General features: G+C 39.8%; 1 protein-coding gene across 1 annotated transcript in view; it reads right to left on the bottom strand.

The window, feature by feature from the left end:
* Positions 1-4,128: 4,128 nt before the first annotated feature.
* SLC17A8 (solute carrier family 17 member 8) overlaps positions 4,129-20,305 on the bottom strand; it is a 28,344-nt gene continuing 12,167 nt past the window's right edge. The window contains exons 4-12 of the mRNA XM_074167033.1: positions 16,733-16,847; positions 16,173-16,260; positions 13,388-13,474; positions 12,341-12,480; positions 10,589-10,738; positions 8,191-8,323; positions 6,792-6,902; positions 5,087-5,214; positions 4,129-4,467 (exon numbers count right to left, since the gene is read on the bottom strand). Of these exons, the coding sequence (XP_074023134.1) occupies positions 4,129-4,467; positions 5,087-5,214; positions 6,792-6,902; positions 8,191-8,323; positions 10,589-10,738; positions 12,341-12,480; positions 13,388-13,474; positions 16,173-16,260; positions 16,733-16,847 (1,291 nt within the window). The remainder of the gene's footprint in view (positions 4,468-5,086; positions 5,215-6,791; positions 6,903-8,190; positions 8,324-10,588; positions 10,739-12,340; positions 12,481-13,387; positions 13,475-16,172; positions 16,261-16,732; positions 16,848-20,305) is intronic.

The raw sequence follows: 20,305 nt of genomic DNA on the forward strand, positions 1-20,305 counted from the left end.
ACTCCTCTCTCTTAAAATATGAATAATAATCGGGTTATGTTGCTCTTTTGGATGGCCCCTGGCCTCTGACCCATGCAGGTTCACCAAAGACATCTCTTCAGATCCATGTGCTGTCCCTGACCTTGCATTACTTTATCCTTGACCTGGGCTGGTGCCTCTATTTCCGGACAGAGGGAGACCTAAAGCTGTTCCTGCACTCTCAAATTAAGGTCTTTAGTGGAAGATGAGAAAAAAATAAAATAAGATATCTGGTTTTTTCACAAAATTTTCCATTAAAAAAGTCCTTAAAATAATCACAAACCTTAAAGATCTCTGTAACTATCTGACAACAGGAGTCAGTTGAAAACATTCATGTGAAACCACGACACATTTTGCGTGACCTTGAATTAATTTTTGCCTTGCTACTTTCAAATTAATTATGTTACACACATGAGACTCCTCCTGGCACTTGGTTAACATCTGGATGCCCTTGTTATATTTTTTACCCAAAAATCTGTATACTCTTTTGGACCAAGTGATTATTTCCCTGGATAAGTTTCTACTCAGGTGCATTTTCATCATTTTCATCATTATTTTTTCCCTTCTCACTACACAGAACATTTTGTTTAACTCTTACATGAATATAAGAGGAGTATTAATTACCATTAAACTTCTGCTAGTAGTTCCTAGAAAATATCAAGTGTCAAGGAAACAAAAGCTGCAGCTTTCTTTTTTAAGAAAGATCAGTGGATAACACCACTGAACAGCATATAGCTAGGACTTACCATCCTACTTTTTCTCTCCTCAGACTTAAATTAATATTTTGTGGCCTATCTATTATACCATTTCACATTATGGAGACCTGACTGTTATTCTAGCTTCCTTAAGATCTCTTTTCCAATATAAACCAAACTTTGCTTCCTTCTGCCATCAGAAAGCTATCTTCAAATCAAACTCTGAGAGTATGAGCACTGTCTTATATTTGAAAATATGCAAAAGTTATTTTGGACATGGGAACAGAAAAATACGCACGTAATGTAATAAGTTAACTTTAATCAAGCTAATATTTCTCCTTAGAAAATATCATTGGAGTTATTCACATCCACTAGCATTAGTTGTGACTTTTTTGGAGTCAGGTTGAGATATGCCAGCTGTTTGCCTGATTGTTTAAAAGTTCCAAATTTTCACATCTTTTAAGAAGACAGTTTTAGCAGAAACACCCTTGGTATTTGCACTTTCTCAGGTCCCACAAGGAAAGGCTGTTGGAGCAGATTGTGGATACAGACATCCAGCAAAACTGGAGTTACAAATCCTGTTTGATCCAAGTAAGTTGGCTTTATTCTTCATCATGCAGTATTGTGGAAGCCACTGTGTAGATCAAAGAGTTGATTAAGTAACAGATTTCCAGGAAAGAAAACTAACTTTCATCCAGTGCTGATGTTTACACTTCATGCAATGCACCCGAACAATTCAAACAGATGAAAAGGAAAGGGAAAAAGGCTGCATGACTTGAACTGGTCAGAGATGACACTCTTCCTCTGGAAGCAGTTAAATTTAGAAAGGAAGAAAGTGCTTATTTAAATGCAAAAGCTTGTCCAAATGTTTTTAAACAATTTCTTTCAGGGCATTAACTAATGCTCAGATGTCCATTGAAGTCAAACTTCCACTGAACTAAATCAGTGCAGTCTATTTGCAGATACGAAGTGATCCTGCTAAACTGAACTCCTCACTGTATCATGTGTCACTTGTGACAGCTGTGGCACATATCTGTAGCAGTAAGAAATATCAGCTACATTCAACACAGAGGCAACAGAGCTCTCATGTGCCAGCTGGCCATTTCCCAGACTTTCAGGATGTTTGTAATTCTTTGTCATAACAATGACATTCACTCCCTTTGTGTTCCTCTTAGTGAGACAGGAAAGTTACCCTTTTGTCATTGCTGGAAAAATTATGCTCCTTCTCAGAAAACATTACTCTTTCTAGAATAGTCCATTGTTTGGTCTTCTCGTTACTAAGGCCAGCTGATTCTCCTACTCTTCCATCTCTTCCAAATTATACTTACACAGATTCTTACATTAAATCCTTTCATAATACTATTTACCCTATTAAGAGGTCCTGTAGCAACTACATGCATGGCTGCGTGGTTGGAGAGGGAGGAAGAAGATGTTTGGTTTGTGCATATGCAAAGAAGTGGCCCTCTCTCTTTCATGAGATGTGGTGGATGTTGCAAAATAGTTTGACAGCTGGTCCAGCTTTTCTGATAGACTGGTGAGAATATTTGACTCGAGCTCCTGCCACTTAAATCACCAAATGCTGACTATAACCTGCACAAAAGGAGATTTTTTTCTTATGCCTGTTCTAAACATCAGTAGTGAAATAAGCAACTCTACTGTAAACTAAATTTTAGAATTTTGAAAAAACATTCTTTTCTGTCCAAACAGAATAAAGTTATAGTTTCTTTTTGAGTGGCTTATTAATAAGCTGCATTGTGTCAAGGTAGGATTGAGCTGTAACATAACAATACCCATATCATTAAATTATCTGCTGATACCAATTAAAAAAATCCTTATTGGAGTCAAATTAGGTATGCATCTATTCACCTTATTTTATTTCTCATTTGTATGTAATTGTAGATTGGATTTTGCTGGGTAGAAAAGGAACCAGAGGCATGAAAAGAGAATCAGCTAACTTCCTGGTCTCCCTGTTTAATTACATTTGTAGGGACGATAAATCATCCATGGATTCAAATGAACGTACAAGTGTAATTCCACTCATGGTATTCAATTGCACTTCAGCAAAATAGCAAAATGCATGTTAGAAATGTTCAAATCTTGTGTGCATCACAGTGGCTATATATGGTGCATGAGAAAAATAATACTGAAACATCACAAAGCACATCGTAGGCTAGACAGGTTAGCTTTCACTTGAATTTAATGAGGCAGTAATCATAATGAAAGACAAATTAAATCACAGCTTGCTGAAATTCTCCATTCTGAAAAGAGTGTTAATGCCACATTGAGTCTCTGAGTTGCTGCTAACTGCTTGAGATGATACAGCATGCTCCACTGGTTGATTCTAAAAATGGTAGAAAAAGGCTAAAGCCACTTTATACTTTCAGACATGTACACTCCGTTAACTCTCAAATGGTACAATACTTCATTTGTAGCAACAGCAAGACTGAGGCATTGAAAAGTTACAGACTGAGAACTAAAGACTTTACTTGTGTAAGTAAGCTCATTCACCTAAATGAAGACTGTTGGGATTGAGGCCAGGAACTCTATCAGTATAATACTAGAAAAATATATTTAAATTACTTCACAATAATGAATTGAGTGAGAAACCTAATCCAAATAGGACTAAGATTTCCTTTCATAAGGATTAATAATATTGCATCACTAACGATGATTTTGTATTCAAAATTATTTCATGCCAGCACAAAATCTTTGGAGGGGGAGAAATCTCACAAGTATCCATTTTATTGCCTTATCCAGACTCTGTGGGCTATGCATATAAAAGCAGACTGTCAATCAATTTGAAGGAACTGTTGAAGCATCTCTGTGCCATCTCTGCTACACATTCCTCTTCCTGTTGCTGAGTGACGATTAGCAATTAATTACAGCCTATTGCCATAAAACTGCTTTTCTTTCAGCATGACCTTGCAGTTTGACATGGGTTAAGCAGCTCAAATGCCAACCTACAGGAATCCTAAAGAGGCAAGCAGGGCTACTCAAGGCAGACTTCCATGCTACTGAAGCCCAGGTAATTACAAATATCCCTGTGGATCCACCGCCTGATGCAACCTTGTCCTTTCTCTCTTCAGTCAAGACGATGAGGGCACTCTTTGCTCCCAAAGTCATAGGCTTGCACCAGGCAGGAGTATGGTGCAAGGATGCACTCCTAATGGGTGCAGGAGCTCCTCCCAAGGGGATACGATGGCTGAGCAAGGACTTAGTATTACTTCTCCCAGTCCCATTGTTGTTAGACCTCTTCCCTACTATTAGAAGGGAACTACCACCCCTTGTATCTAGCCACATGGCTAGATGTTACACAATTGAATAAGAAAATAAATATGGATACCAGATGATTTGGGGCAGCTAGGCTGAAGGGGGGATGGGAGTAGCTGCTATACAAACCTTACAATTTCAAGTATTATGACAAATCTTGAAAATTTCCATTTTCAAAATGGTAAGAAGTCTGTTCTTCCATGTCTTGAGTTACTTGCTTTTGCTTTCTCCATTCCCTTCTCTGTACTTCACTGTTTTGACTGGTAGCACCATACATTTTCTTTGGACTTACGAAAGTTTCATTGTTCATCTCTGTTTCTTCAGCAAGTTCGTCCTGATCAATTATGCCACATTTCTCTTCATTGAGGTTTTCAGGGTCAGCCCATTCCTGCTTCTCCCCAGAAGCAAAGATAGCGTAGAATATCACTCCACTGTAATGCACCAGGGCTGCAATCAGAAAGACATTTTGCCACTCTTCCCGGGTCTGAAAGAACAGGGCAGGTCTGATTAAGTTTGCAGTAAAAAGAAATATTATTCTCTGAATTAGATCATGAATTAGCACATATTGAACAATGACCATGACCACTGTTTGTTTCCTGATGTTACAGATAGAATAATTTATGAGTCATTGGGAAGTTTTGGGGGTTTTTTTCATAACAACAGTTAATAAAATAAAATGTGAATTTTTTTTTCTCACAGTGAAGTTTCTCTCTTGCATGTGAAATATTCATGGAGTTGGAAATGCAGGGATTTCTCTAACAACTAACTTAATCTTATTGTAGATCAGTGGTTGCCTAGGAACCCTACCAGGGATGCATTGTAGAGGAGTTTCCTAAATCCTATAAGCATTACCCAGTAGTATGGAGTTATTGCAAAGACCAAACCTTAGGTGGTATAAAATAATATCTCCCTACACAGATAATTATTTTGTAATAGCCAAGAATTTGGCCCCCCATGATATTATAGAAGTGAATGTTTAAAACAAACAACAGAAAACAGCTGCAGAGATCGATGATGAAATGGAGTTCCCAGGAAGCTTCGAAACGTCTTAACTTTTGTTGCATTAGCTAATCCTTTTCCTAGAAAACATGGACAAATGTTACCTTATGTTTTGTCATTGCACCAACAATGAGTGGGCAAACCATGCCCGACAGTGTCCCCACACCGTTGGAGATCCCCATCAGAATGCTGGCATAACGTGGGGCTATGTCCAAGTGATTCACGTTGAATCCTACAACGTATGAGAGAGAATGGTCAACTATACAGCTTTGCGCTACCAGGCTGTCCTGGTTTGAGGTAAAACAGAACCCATTTTCTGTTCAGTAATTTTGCTTTGCAGCTAACCCTCTTCTAATTAACGGGCCAACAGGGCTTTCTACAGCCATTCTGGCTGAAGAAGCCTGAAAAGGGTGGGAAACCCCATTACCATATATATGAGAAAGAAAGGTAGTGTTTTCTTGGTGATAAAGATGGAAGATATGTTGCAACTCTTTATTCTTTTTCAAAACCCCTTTTTTCTCCACCTAATGGGATCATGTTGTATGGAAAACACAGTTTTGCTCTGGCCTCGCTTAAAGTATCTGTGCTTCCCATCTTCTCATTCTGGAAAAATGCACTCAGCAAACATTTTTAATTAAGGAATGAATCCCTCATGTTTTTCAAATGTCTCATCTCTTTTATATGTTTTCTGGCACTTTAAGTAGCAGTTTAACAACATGATAAAAAACAGAATATAAACCAGTAGGAAAAATAATTACCCTTACTGTAGCATATCTTCTGGGTACATATTTTATTAAGAAATTAAGAAATTAATTTTATTAAGATATAATAATATTTATTAAGATATAACATATTAATATAATTAATATAATATTTATTAAGATGTATAATATAATATTTTATTAAGAAATTAAGAACTTTTATTAAGAAATAAAAACAAATAGTAAAAACAAGCTCAGATAATTTTCTTGCTTTAGATGATGAAAATTAGTCATATGAGCTATGGATGATCACAAGAAAGGATGATGAATCTCAAGTCCATGGGATTAAACACAGTAAAAAGTTGAGTATTGGGAAAATCTTGCAATAAAAATTGATGTATTGAAACAGCCTGCTATGCAAGCACCTCATAACTGAGTAGCAAAACTACTTCCCATCTGCATAATCCTGAAACAACCGAAGACCAGCAGTTACTTTGCCAGTCAATTTTGCTCAATAGACCCATCTTCTTGGCAGTCTGCTAGTTGTTGGCCTTCCATCATCATAACAAAAGGGGTTTTTTTTGATAACGATTGTACTGGTGGAGCTACAAAAGTCAGTCTGAGACTGGTGGGACCCATGAAACTGTTAGAAACAGCTGTTCTGGAGAAGGGATGGTTGCAGAACACAACAGAGAGAGGACTGACCTAGAAAGCAGAAACTGGCAGCTAGGGCTGGGAGCGGGGCTGCAACTGATAACCTTCAAGCAACTGTTCATTCCAGAGTAATTCCCTCTCTCTACTTTTAGGGATACTGTTTATGCATGAAGAAAAAGTGGCTGATGCTGTAAAAGTATATTAGAAAATAACAGCACAAAGGTGATATAAACTGGAATCAACAAAGAGCAGGTTCTTTCAAAGCTTCATATCCTAAGTCCAACGTTTCATAGATACTGAAGTAAATTATTTCTGATATAGGAAGGAATAGGGAATACCCCATAAGCAGCCACATTAAGAGCAGAGTAATAGAAATTATGACAGTAACAACAGTGAGGATAATAACATCACTTTTATCACTAATAGTAAAACCAATAATAAGATTAATTTTTACCTGAAATTGCAAAGCCACTGAAGCCTACTGCTAACACCAGAAAGGAAATAGCCACACCTTTTGTATGAGAATAACCAACCACCAAAAGCAAGGTTGCTTCCATCCCAAAGCCTTCAAATGAAACACATGGGAATAAATTACATTTGAATTACTATTGGTCGCAGAGATACCAATAAGTTCTAGCCAGAATAGCAATTTAAAAGGAGACAAAATTCTTTCATATCTCACAGCTATTCTTGAACTTACCTGGCAACTTTGTATGTTCACAGAATTATTTGAATATTTATTGTTTGAGAATTTACTTTTTTCTCCTCATTGCTGTACAAATGACCCAAACAATTGCTGACATTAACTTACTGAGCAGTACAGGGAAACAATGAGAAAGTGACTCTCTGCAAAGCACTGAAAAATTCACAAACACACAAACATGGAAAGGAAAAAAATACTTCTTGTCTTCAATTTCTCATTATTTGAGACATTTTTGGCAAATGGAGCAAAAGAGCATTTTTCAGACGTGTGCCGTCAACACAGGAGAACAGCCCTGAGTATCACAGGGAGCTTCCAGTCTCTGCCATTACTGCAAATTAACATTTTCTAGTATCTAACATTACAATCCTTTGTTTTGGGTTGGGTTTTGTGGTTTGTTTTTTTTTTTGAATGGCACTGAAAATACGCTCTGAAAACTCAATGACTCTGAGAACCCTTTGTGATGATGCGTAGCCAAGCTGCGTGGCATCTCTGACTGCAGTCATCACTATTTCAGGCAGCCTGTGCCATCCGTAAATAATGTAAGCGAGGAACTGGCAGAGGAGAGCAGCTCCACAGGCTATCTGGCTTGAAATTTTTGCTCCAATTTAGTATCTTCCTTACGTGTAGATGTCATTGATCTTTCAGCTCAGTGACTGAACTGGAAATAAATTATTTTGTGCAGAGTGAAAACAAGTCTGTTCGTTGCTCATCTTTTTTTTAACCCCAACCCTTCCAGCCTAAACTTGCAGTGGGTCCTGCTGGAGCAGCACATGGGAACATGCTGTTGCAGGCCAGTTATTACAGGCTTGTATCCACTGAGAAAGGATCTCTCTAGCACCACAGTATGCGGTTAACTTTGTCTGTACAAGTTTGCAGGATGTGCCCTATTTGATCACATTCATCTTCTGGGCCAGTCCCTATTGACCTTTTAATTATTAACCAGGCTTCTTGCCTCCTCCCTTTTTAAAAGTGTGCTCGTATGAGTAAGGTTTTATACCATGAGGACATCTAACATCAGCTCTTCATTAAATGCTTCAGATTAACCAGCTGCCGATGCAATCTAGTCTCCTGTTACCATGGCCCGAAGTACAATATTTGCATCAGTTGCAGCACTCAATTGAGATATCGTATTTTCAGAATCCAACAGTACCTCCACAGTTCATGACCTTCCTTACAGTGGTAGTGGTTAAAATCTTCCTGCTCCGTAAGAAGTCAGCCAGCTGCCCTCCAATGGGTACGATGATTGTCATGACCATGTGAGGAACTGCAGACAAAAGGCCAACCTGCAATTAGACAAAGGAGTGCTTACTGCTTATGTCCTTCCTTAGGATTTAGGGACAGGAGAATAGGAACCATATCTCTTCTTCACTCCTCCCCACTGCCCCCCCCCCCCCCCCCCCCACTGGACACATTTTTATACTGGATCCTTGTGTGGGATGATAGCAGACTTTTCTTCCAATAGAACCTGCAACCAAGACCTGGGTGACCTTAGGATGGAGTGACCTTAGGATGGAGACTCTACAACCTCTCTTGGCAGCCTGTGGAAGTGCTCAGCCACCCTCAGAGTAAAAAAGTGTTTCCTGATGTTCAGATGGGACCTCCTGTGTTTCAGAATGTGCCCATTGCCTCTGGTCCTGTCACTGGGCACTACTGAGAAGAACCTGTCTCTGTCTTCTTTGCACCTTCCCATCAAGTATTTGCATACATTGATGAGATCCCCTGAGCCTTCTCTTCTCCAGGCTAAACTCAGCCTTTCCTCATAGGAATTGGAGAGGCTCCAGTTCCTTAATCATCTTAGAGGACCTTCATTGGGCTCTCTCCAATATGTCCATGTCTCTCTTGTACTAGGGACCCCAGAACTCCAGATATGGCCTCATCAGTGCTGTGCAGAAGGGAAAGATCACCTTTCTCTACCTGCTGGCAATACTTTGTCTAGTGCAGCACAGGGTACCATTTGGCTTCTTTACCGCAAGGACACATTACTGGCTCATTTTCAACCTGGTGTCCACCAAGAACCCCAGGCCCTTTTCTGCAAAGCTGCTTTCTAGCTGGGTGGTCCCCCAGGAAGTACTGGTGCATGGACTTGTTCCTCCTCAGGTGCAGGACTTTGCACTCCCCCCTGTTGAACTTCACAAGGTTCCTGTCAGCACATTTCTCCAGCTTGTTGAGGTCCCTATGGATGGCAGTACAACCCTCTGGTGTATCAGCCTCTCCTCCCAGTTCAGTGTCATCTGCAAACTTGCTGAGGGTACACTCTGCCCCATCATCCAAATCGTTAATGAAGATGTCAAAAGGATCAGACCCAGTATTGACCCCTTGGTACTAAACTGCTAGTTATTGGCCTCCAGCTGAGGCCTCCACTGATCAGTACCCTCTGGACCCAGCCATTCGGCCAGTTTTCTGTCCACCTTAGTGTCTGCTCAACCAGCCCATATATCAACAGCTTGTCTATGAGGATCTTTATGGGAGATGGCATCAAATACCCTACTGAAGTCTAGGTAGACAATATCCACTGCTCTTCCCTTGTCTGCCAGGCCAGTCATTTAATCATAGAAGTTCATCTAGTTGGTTTATCGAGTGTGACTTCCCCGGCTGAATTTTCTGCCAAAGGGTTATTACTGTTAGCTCTGGTACTTATCCCAGATATGGGAAAAGACTATTTTGTGCAGTTTTAGTGATCATCATTCTAGAAGCTTTTCTTTAAAGAAATAACTAGTAAGAAGTTTGAGTTTATTTTTTAGGCTGTGCAACCACCTTACATTGTCACTGAGTCAGTTTTACATTAGTTTTTAATTAGTGAGGTACACAGAGGTGCAACTCTAGCATTTATAAAAGGCAATTCAGAATAAACAAACCTATTTTGTCTTAATACTCCTGTTCTTCATTTCCATGCTGTGCTTGGCCATTCAGAGTGTAATTGCTACCATGACAGCACTGCAGAACCTGAGCACTCTGGTGCTCCCAGAACACACAGAATAATTATGGTTTTTGTTATGAGTTTGCAGGATTACACTTGTTTGAAAATAATTTACAATATAGCAAGTAGGTTTTTTAAAGGCATGTTGGGAAAACTTTTCTGGAACAAGTATTCTGAAGTTCTCATTCATGCTCTGAAGAGAGAGTGTAACCATACTGGCTTTAATGAAGTGGCAGTGGCAGGGAATATCAATCCATACAGAATTTGACCCTTCGTTGTCAATGAAAAGTAAAGAAATGAAAAAAAAATTATAAAAATTGCCTGGCAAGTAATGCTAAACTGCCAGCACTAAAAAAAAAAAAAAAAAAAAAAAAAAAGTGTATTTCTGTTTACTTACCTTGTGGTTTTCATGATATATGCTTTTCTTAATCAACTCTTTCCCAAAACCAACTTTTCAATTCTTTCCTTTTGCTAATAATCTGATGCTAGCAAGCTTTTATTTCTATCAGATGACCAGAAGTATATCATCCCAGCTACTGTGAATAACCTCCAGAGAGATCTAGGGATCTTCAAGCACTCTGCATCTCCTAGGGTGAGGTCTGAAGGTCACTGCTTCATCTCAGACATTTACCTTGCTTATTGCAAACCCAAAGACTTCTTCAAAGTAAGCGGGCTGACTTATAAGGAGCAAATAGAAGGTCCAGCTTCTGCAAAAGTTTGCCACAATGATTGCATAAACTGGCATTGAAGTGAAAAATCTCTTCCAGGGAGTACTAAATTTCTAGGAAAAAAACATAAGAAAAAAATGAATGCATTTTTGAGTAGGCAGGAGGGAGAATAAAGAGCCCAGTATCTTTCAGTATCAGGACTATCCAGTACATTGCATCCAATTTACACTGCAAATCACTCACAATGCAAGTGAAAGACATCTCCTGGATTAGTAGCAAAAGACAAGCAGAGAAACTGTCTTAGAATAGTTAGCATTTTTAAGATGGCCACTGTACTATTATTGCTCTACTTAACTGAAATTACACAAGGTCTTCTGGAATCCTGCTATTGGGATAACAGGATCAATAACAGAATCAAAGAAAACTAGAGAAAACCTTGTGCCGTTCTCCACTTAAAAAGTGGAGAATGATGTAAAAGTGGCATGATGTAGTTTGAGACATTCCACTGAAAGGATTGTAGAAAAAAAGGATTATCCAGGCTAAGAAATATGTGGTAGCACGGCAACAGGCAGGTACCTGCTTCAACCCAATTCATTTCACTCACAAAAAAAAGTCTATGGTATAGGATTTAATCTCTATAACTTGCTTTTGGCATTTCCAGTTTCTATTTATGCCTCAATACTCCAAACGGCAGGAACAAAAACCACTTCAGAGCCCTATTCACTTAGAATTCAAATCAGAAGCTGAAATATATAACTATGGCAATATACATTGACATTCTCCTTTTTTTTTTTAATAGTAGTTGTGTTCTACAGGCAACCATATGCCTGTGATCATGTGTGAACACATGGCGATGGTACGAGGGTCCTCTGCAGTAAAACCACTGTACAGCAAGGGGAAAGCCATGACCTGGAATGAGTGTGTGCGTATCCAGCCAAGACCTGAGTAACTTCAGCCAAGCTTTAGGAGCACACCCAAAAGGAGAGTCTGGTTCTTTATACTCTCAGCAAGTCTATTACACAAAACATGTAGAGGAAAGAGTTTGGAGTTATTCTGCTTCAGAATATTCTAGAGTAAAAGCCAAGAAGGAACAGTTTATCAAGAAACAGCTTTTTTTTTTTTTTTTTACCACTACCAAAAATGAGTTATCTAAGGAAATGGAGAGAAGTTTGATGTGACAAAATGGTTTTAGTTTTAAGTTCCCAGGATCTTCCAGGATCCCCTGAGAGAGAGGAGAGAATTCTTAAAACAATGAGCTGAGCTACTCTTAGAGCTTACTCTTACCCTATCCTCAAGTTTTCAGAATTTCAATCATCCTTAATAAGTGCTCAAAAGGCAGCTGGATAAGTTAACATCTGCAGCCAGTTTCTGATTTAGCTACTTCCATTAACATTTTTTAGAACAAACACGATAGTTACTCAAGAGCAGGAGATCAGTGTGTAGTTCTCCCTCTGTCCCCACCCCCCTCCCCTCCCTAGATTAGGGAGGTCCCATAAATTGGGAGCTGAAACAGCACTATGTGTTTTGCCTGTTGCTGAACTTCTCCTCTCCAGCTGCATGAGCCTTATCCTGTTATTTTCATGAAAGGAAAAGCCCCTAAACACCAACAGCAAATATTCTGCTGCTCTTATGCAGCTAATGGTATCCATCCAGTCATACATTCATCTTGTATAAAGTGCTCACAAATTATAACCAGAAAAGCCTTTTTTACTTACACTTGTACTGGCTAGGCTGGATCCTTCTCCAATACTTGTTTCTATATATATCCTTTCTTCGTTGGTTATTGTTGGATGTGCAGCAGGGCTCTCATAGGCATGAAGCAACCAGAACATGTACCAAACAATCCCAAACATTCCTGGAGAGGCAGGAAAAGCAAAGCTCAGTTTTAAAAACCAATGAAGCCACACTTCAGTACCTGCAGGCCTTGAAGTTTTTTTTCAAGAGTCAATTAAACCAAATCTGTGTAGAAAATATGCCCAGGGAAGGAAGAAACTATGATAACTAACTCTGTGTGTATTGTATGCCTGCTTGCAACGTGCTTGAGCATTTTTTCACTTGTATTATGTGATATGCATGGGCAAGAGAGCAGGGAGAAGCACAGCTTTATGTGGGACCTGGGGAAGAAAAAAAGCAGACTGGTCATAAGATGGTCACAATCTGCATAAAAGAACTTCATGATCAGATTATGACAGCAAATCTTACGGTGCATTCTGCGTCTCCAGAAAAAACCCTTCTTAACTGGGTTGCTGATATTCAAGGCCAGGTTTGAGCCAGCTCTGCTATGTACCACGGGGGGAAGCACGAGGCACCACGGATCAGTCGAGATGCTGTACCTCATGTAAAGGTGGCATTGCTTTACCCACGGTGGGCAGCATGGGGTAGATGTCTCAGGGCAGAAGGTTTCAGAGGCATTCAGCTCCCCATCAGCAGCATATATTGCAGTATTCACTGTTAGTGTGTGCTCCAGAACACCTACCATGCGAGTGTTTGTGCTACAGAACAACCTTTGCAACTGCACACAACCCTATCACTGGGTGACCATGGACTGTAGCCTGGTCATTACAATTTTAAAACATTTTACAACAGATGATTTCAAAATAAAAGCTTTCAGAAGTTGCAATAAGGAGGGAATAAATTGGAATACCCATTTGCAACATCTTCAATCCCCAAAACAACTTTGATCCATATTTGTTATACAGGTTTAACAAAACTGCTGGCAGTACCAGTCTAGTCGCAGAGATCCTTTATGTTAAGCAACTCACCATAAATATAAAAGACTGATGACCATCCTATATACTGTACCAGCACACCTGCCAGTGGCATGGCGACCACCGCACCGGCATAAGACCCTGAGGAGAAAAAAGGATTAAGAAAACATGTCAGCTATAATAGGTGAGCCCAGCCTCCAGTGTAGATGCTCACGGGGGCAGAACTGGAGGGACACCTCTGGCTGATTGGCACCATGCTTTCTTGTGAACGTGGGGAACGGGATGGCAACTGTAAAATTTAGCTTGTGGTGGTGGGAAGGACTGGCCCTCACTGGTGTGGGGTCACCAATTTCATTCAGCAGCTAGAAGTGCTGTGCCCTGTAGGTAAATGGGATTTGCAAAGTAGAAACTAATGGTAAACCATTATAAACTGTATGCACTGAAGTGGGGAATCCCTCCTAACCCTGTGGCATATGAGGTGAGCTCCAGAGAAGCTAATGGCCCAAACTTCAGAAACCTTAGTGTCCAGAAATCCTGGTGGTTGCAGATATGCTGGGAGGCCCTCATCATCCCTCTAACTCAGCGCTACTGGTGGAAGGGGTGTTCAGAAGAACCCTGAGTCTGTTTAACCCTGTTTAGTTCATGTCAGCAGCATGAACAAACAGCTGGAATAAATAGGCAAAAGTTGGCAGGGAAAAAAAAAGGATTAAAAAGTGGTCTGCACCAAGGTTTCTGATTGGGAAATAGATAATACTGGTGAAATATATTTCCAAGTGACTTGTAGAAAAAGATGAGTATTTAAGTGCTTGGAAGGAATTTCCATGAAGACCTTAGGGAGAATTCATGTAATATGGACATTTGGGTTTAATACAGGACGGTGCCAATGGCTTCACATGTGAGAAGCATTGTTTTGAATTAGTCTGGGAAATGAGATACTTGTAGTTTTGAGGTATAACATACTTTGTTAATGAACATTTGTTAATGCTCTACTCATTAGCAAATACTTCTCTGCAGTGGTTCACAGCAACCCTTCTCTCTCCTCTCTGTGTAATTTATTTTTCCTACAGCAATAGCAAAACCCCAGACAAGAATATAGTCAGAGAAGCCAGGATCCTGGTTAACATGGGGTTTTCTAATTCCACTGTTCCTGTGCACGTTTTGAGTGCAAGAGTCAGCGACCTGTAGCCACTAAAATGGGTGCTGGGCTGCAGGATGGATCTTTCTCTACCCAGTGCTAGGATTTCAAGGAGAGAGCATTGAGGGTGGAGGGGCTTCTCTTTCAGTCTGTTCTGAAAATGGAAACACCTAAATAATCACTAAATCCTGGAGTCATCTGTAGTAAAAATAAAATTCCCATAATACGAAAAGCTGGTTTTTTTCTCATTCCATTTCTCCTTTTACCTTTTCTCCTGTATTTTAGTTCTGTATTTTCCCCAGTCTTTCAGTTCCACTGCCAATGGGCAGCCTGTTTTTTCCTTTTACATTTTCTATTGAATAAACATTCATCTTCAGCTGGCTTTACCCCACCACCTGCATTTATTTTCATTGTTTTCTCGTCCACCTTTCCCAACTGCTTACTCTTTGAAGTCCTACTATTTCTTATTTTTCTCCAGTATTATTAGACATCCACTCACTGTTCCAATTTCTCTTTTACAAACAGGAAGGGACACACCAAATACAGATGATGAGGATGTCTTAGAGGGAAATGACAGAGTGAAGTAACTAGCAGTGCCTTTTCCTTCACTGCCAACACAGTGCATTTGAAATTACAGCAGAACCATTCCTGCCCTGTATTCTGCATATCTGCATATCTGGACTTTTTAGCGTAAAAAAGCAAAGGGAGTACATTTGGATTATGCCTTACCATCCTTACATTTAGCCATCTACTCAAACCCAGTCTGGAGCTGGTAAGGAGATGATACTAACATTCAATGTTTTCCCTGGAATTAGCAGCTAATTGAAGATTGCAGGGTTACCAAAAGAATGTGAAGACATTAGTGTATGAGGAGGGGACAGCTCAAACTAGACCTGGGAAAGGACCAGACAGGTCTACACTCACAGTACTCTTTTCTGGCAAAATATATGTATTTTTTTAATTAGTGTGGCTGTAAACAAAAATAAGGTATTTCCTTGAAGAAAAAGGTGTAAAACCTCAGTATTTTTCCCACTCCCTGCTTCATAACAAGGTTTGAGACTCTTTCCAGGGGCTAGAAACATTCCAAGAGGAACAAGAGAGTTTGATTTCTCCCATCTTTCCACTGGGTTCCTCTCCTCAAAGTCTTCTGAAATTTCCCATAAGCCATCTTCCAGAAGGCCAGCTGTCAGCATTGGAAAGGGACCCAGAGAAGAGAACAAAGTACAAGCCTGGTCATAATTCGAAACAAAGTAAAGCAGAAGAGCCAGTGGCAACAAGTTACATCACCTCCACTGCAGAATATTGAGCAGTCAACGTAAAGTATTCAAGTCTTTTTAATATAATCTTTTAAGTGCATGCTTGTTTAGGAGGGTCAGTTCAATATGTATAATAAATGGAATCCCAAAAGACAGAGCAAATGAGAAAAAAAAGAAAAAAAGAAAAAAAGAAGTGATTTCTCATGTGGCACCTCTAGACCCCTCTTAGTTTACTATGAGAGTAATTCTGCGAGCTGGATTTAAATGATAAAATGGTGAAGGTACTAAACCACTAAACAAAAAGGCTCTCAGGTTCCTGAGCTCACAGTTACAAGCTGAATGCAACAAAGGGCAGAGGGTTTTCATTTCTCTTCAAAATAGTGAAATTAATAAAATACGTCTAATATGAATATGTACTTACCTAAACCATATAAGCCTACCAACTTACCACAGAACGATGTGGTGGCCAACCTGCTTCTCTCCAGCGGAGGAGCCCACTTACTCCACATCCCGTGGCAAGCTGGGTAGGTGACCCCCTGTCAAACATTTCACACATCATATAATTTGCTTTCGCTACATTCCTACATCAAGCAAATGCTGATACTGTCCAACCTGTCTAGCTGTTTGTCACCGTGGAATGATGTGAGAAGTGTTAGGTAAGCCTGGAAGAGCTCTGTTGTTTGGGTATGAAGATGTCAAACTAGTTTGGATAACCACTTAAACGGTAATGTGTTCTAGGGTAACAATGCTGTTTGGTACACGCACTGGACGGCAAAAGTAAACTACAATAGATCGAACTACAGCACCAAAACCTAAACTTTTCCTTTCTTTTTAAGTAAACCTGAGAAATATAAATTGGTATAATTAAAAGAATTGTCATCCTATATAAGTAACGAGTAAAAATGTAGATTTATCAGAAAACTTGACCAAAAGATCTTACGATTTTTTAGAATCAAATCTGCAAAACCAAATGATGTATGAAAGGACCAAAATAGTGAGTGCTCCTACCTCCACCAGACCTTGCAGAATCCTTACAAACATCACACAGCCATAATGAACTCTTGCTGCAGAAGGGATGAACATGTTCAGTGTAGATGTTAGAAAGATAGCTGCTCCAAATACCCTGTAGAAAAAAAGTAACACGAAAGGGAATATAGTTATCATTTACTTTTCAGAAGCAATGGTATTCTTGGGTACAGTCGCAGAGACAATCTCACATACCACGATCTCACCAACCCAAATACTTGTAAAGTCCCCTTATTGGCAAAAGGGAATAAATCCCCATACGGTCAATACATTTTCTTCTCTGAATGGAACAGAGGTTTTATACATACTTAAATCTGCTGGATTTTTCTTTGTATCAGAGGAATAGATATGGGTGCTGGTACTGAAAGCTAAGCTGTTTATATATAGAGTCCTGAACTGAGACAAGCATTCAAATCATGGGAAGTACTTAAATTCTGTTATATCAATAGGGTTTAACTTAAATCAGGTAAAGTTTGGTTGAAATGTCTCTCTGAACATGGGTGTGTGCTGGTTAGTTCCACTTGCTGGTGCTATAATATGCAACAGGGCTGCTTGAGATCAACTCCTTTCCAACGTCATTTCTCTAAATAACAGCTACAAGTGTCCTTTGTGACTATGACATGGAAGGGGCATTTCTATGAGACAACTTCTGTGAAAAACACGATACAAACATCATGTTACCCTGCTTGGGAAGACCACTTGCTGCAGCTGGGAACAAATCAATTGAGGCTCTAAATGCATCTGGAGCCCAGTGCATTTGGGAAATCATTTGCAGCCTCCCAAATGTTAGCACCCATTAGAGAAACAGACAGCAGAAACCTCCTTGTAGTGAAAACGGATCCAAGCAGCATCCCTGAAAGACCAGGCCACTCAGAGGCCCTGGGGTAGCATTCAAAGCCATGTCTGCCTCACTCACCACAGTCTGTGGGAGCTTTTTGCAGCATGGACATGGGCTTTCCTATGTTTAACTGAAGAGTGGTGCACACTTTCTGCCCCATGTCAATAATAAAAAATAGTGACACCAGACATGAAAGAAAGCTGGGCTACAGGGGCAGTCATTTCAGTATGCCATAGGCTGCAGGTTTGCCAGGCACTGATGCTGCAGTGCAAGGGAAAAGCATCTCTGTCTGCACAGCTTGTGAAAGGACATCTGGGGAGCTCGTTTGAAAACTGAGGCTGCTGCACCACAAAACGCACTACTGGAAACCAAGAAAGAGACTGGGGACAGCCAGCTGGAACAATCACTTAAATTACTACCATTCATAGGAATGAGCTGTACTTGATTGATTAGATTTCATATATCTTCACATTTGGCTGACTGTAGCCTCAGGTTTCCTTTCTGTGCAATGAATGGGGTTCAATAGCTGCGTCATGTGCTCTCTGAATATCAAGGCTTCATTACTCCAGCATCTGTGGAAGCTGATATACATGAGGATCCCCTCTAAGATCCTGTTACAGCACTGAAAAATATTAGAACTGGCAGTAAGAGTTCTCCACAACGGCTAAGCACCATTAAATTGAATGGATTACTGCTAATCCTCAGTAGTTAACTGTCTTCTTTGTGTTGTCTGCAATTCAAAGCAACCACGTCTGGCTCCCCGTGGACTGCCATTGTGAGGCAGATGTTTCATTCTGCAGATAGAAAGCTGCAGCAGTTGGTGGCCTTGGGGACCACAGCACTTAGGATATGGGAGGTCAGCCCAAAGCTGCCCTCTCTTGCTCCAGGACTCAAGGTGACAACCTGAGAATAAAGCAGCCTCTTTTGTTCAAGGCCCTCAACTCCTAGCTACACTGATGTTAGCTAGCAGCATGCTGCTGTTTGTGGACCATAATTTATGTTCCTTTTTCAAACTACCCAAATTCCGTGACATTTAACAAGCTTTGAATTGTCTTGTTGTGTGAGTGGCATTTCAGAAAGGTACATTAAGCTTCCTTCTGATAAATATATGGTATTAGACAAATATTTGATCAGAAATCATATGATTTGGACAACAGCAGATTTCTCTCCCTTTTTATTTTTCTGCCAGACATACACAGATCTTATTATGCATAGCTGTTTATCATGCTCCACTTCAAAATATTTATAAACTTTTAAAACATTTGTTACCATTCTTTTCTTCTTCTATTTTTTTTAAGGATTTCAGTTGTTTACATTTCGGTTTCTTTTTTAAAACTTATTCATAGGAAATAATGTCACTTTGTTTTTTGAATCTGGTCATATTATTCACAAGTAGGATTAACAGCAGCAGCACAGAGTGAAGAATCTACAGTCAGAGACGAACACTGTTTTATCTGAATTCTCTGCACCTATTGACAAAAACAACAGTCCATGCTCATAATATGAATGACAAAAAAGCTCTCAACAGATGAACACAGAAGCAAAGAGGGTGGGTAGACTGATGGAGAGACACGACAAAGGAACAGATTTATGTAGAAAGCAGTCTGAAAATCTGAGCTAGAATACAAAGCCTATGATCATATCTTGACATTTAAGAGACTGCTTTCAAAGCCAAGTAAACATTTAACTGAGAAATAAGTATTACTTAGCTCTCTATTATGATCAGTGAAGAAAAGTTTTGCACCTTGCCTCCTTGCCACTAATACAAATATCAGGTCTGTTATCGTCAGTCTCAGGGAACTACCAGAAATTATGTAAATTAATATTAATAGGCATGTGAAAGAATAAGCTGTAAGAAAGAGAACATGTTTAATTAGCCAAACAGCTAGCTCTAAAGACTGAGTTTCCAATCTCTGCTTCTTCATTTAGCGCCAATTCTTAATATGCCTAGGCTGTAAATGCATCATTTATACTGAATCAGAACCAGTCACTCTTCTGCTACTATTTGAGAGATTGAGTAGTGTTTTCACAAAGAGGCAGCACCTTTCCAGCAGTTTACTGCCATTTATCCCAAAGAAGTTGGTCCCCACCATGAGTAAAAATATCCTAGTTCTTTTCAGTTCATTCACGTGTTTTTCTCTTCTCACTGCCATGATCCCCAGCCAGCTGCCACTTTGGGATCAAACCAGACTTCTTCAGCAACAGACTCCTCTGCCCAGCAGGGTGCTGTTACTGAAAACCAGTATCAGGAGGTGCCTTATGTTTCATGTATCCCTGTCACCACCAAACAATGAGGAAATTACTTTTAGATGCATGTTTGAGCATAAGCAGCAAGTTAAAAGGATAATACCACTAAATGGTTCATGAACGTTTTGGTGGAATGCAGACCTACACAAATTTGAACGAAAGGATAAAGAAAATGACATGGTGTTAGATGGCTTTAGTGCAAAACCATAAAGAACTCAATATTTTCAGCTGTTCTGAGATTCATTTGAATCCCACATTACTACAGATACCTATTTGCATTAGAGAAGTGCCTGGGGTGGGGGCATCCATGTATATGTGAGTTTGCACAGTGTTCAGTAGGAATTAGCAGGTGACAAAAAAGCCTGTATGTAGATCTGTAATGTCAGTAATAGGATAGAATAATACATCTCACTGCCAGAGTGCAGCTGGGACAAAAGAAAGCATTTTTTTATCTAGGGGTGGTGGGTTCA

Source organism: Numenius arquata, chromosome 2, assembly GCF_964106895.1.
Source record: "Numenius arquata chromosome 2, bNumArq3.hap1.1, whole genome shotgun sequence".
Classification (NCBI taxonomy): domain Eukaryota; kingdom Metazoa; phylum Chordata; class Aves; order Charadriiformes; family Scolopacidae; genus Numenius; species Numenius arquata.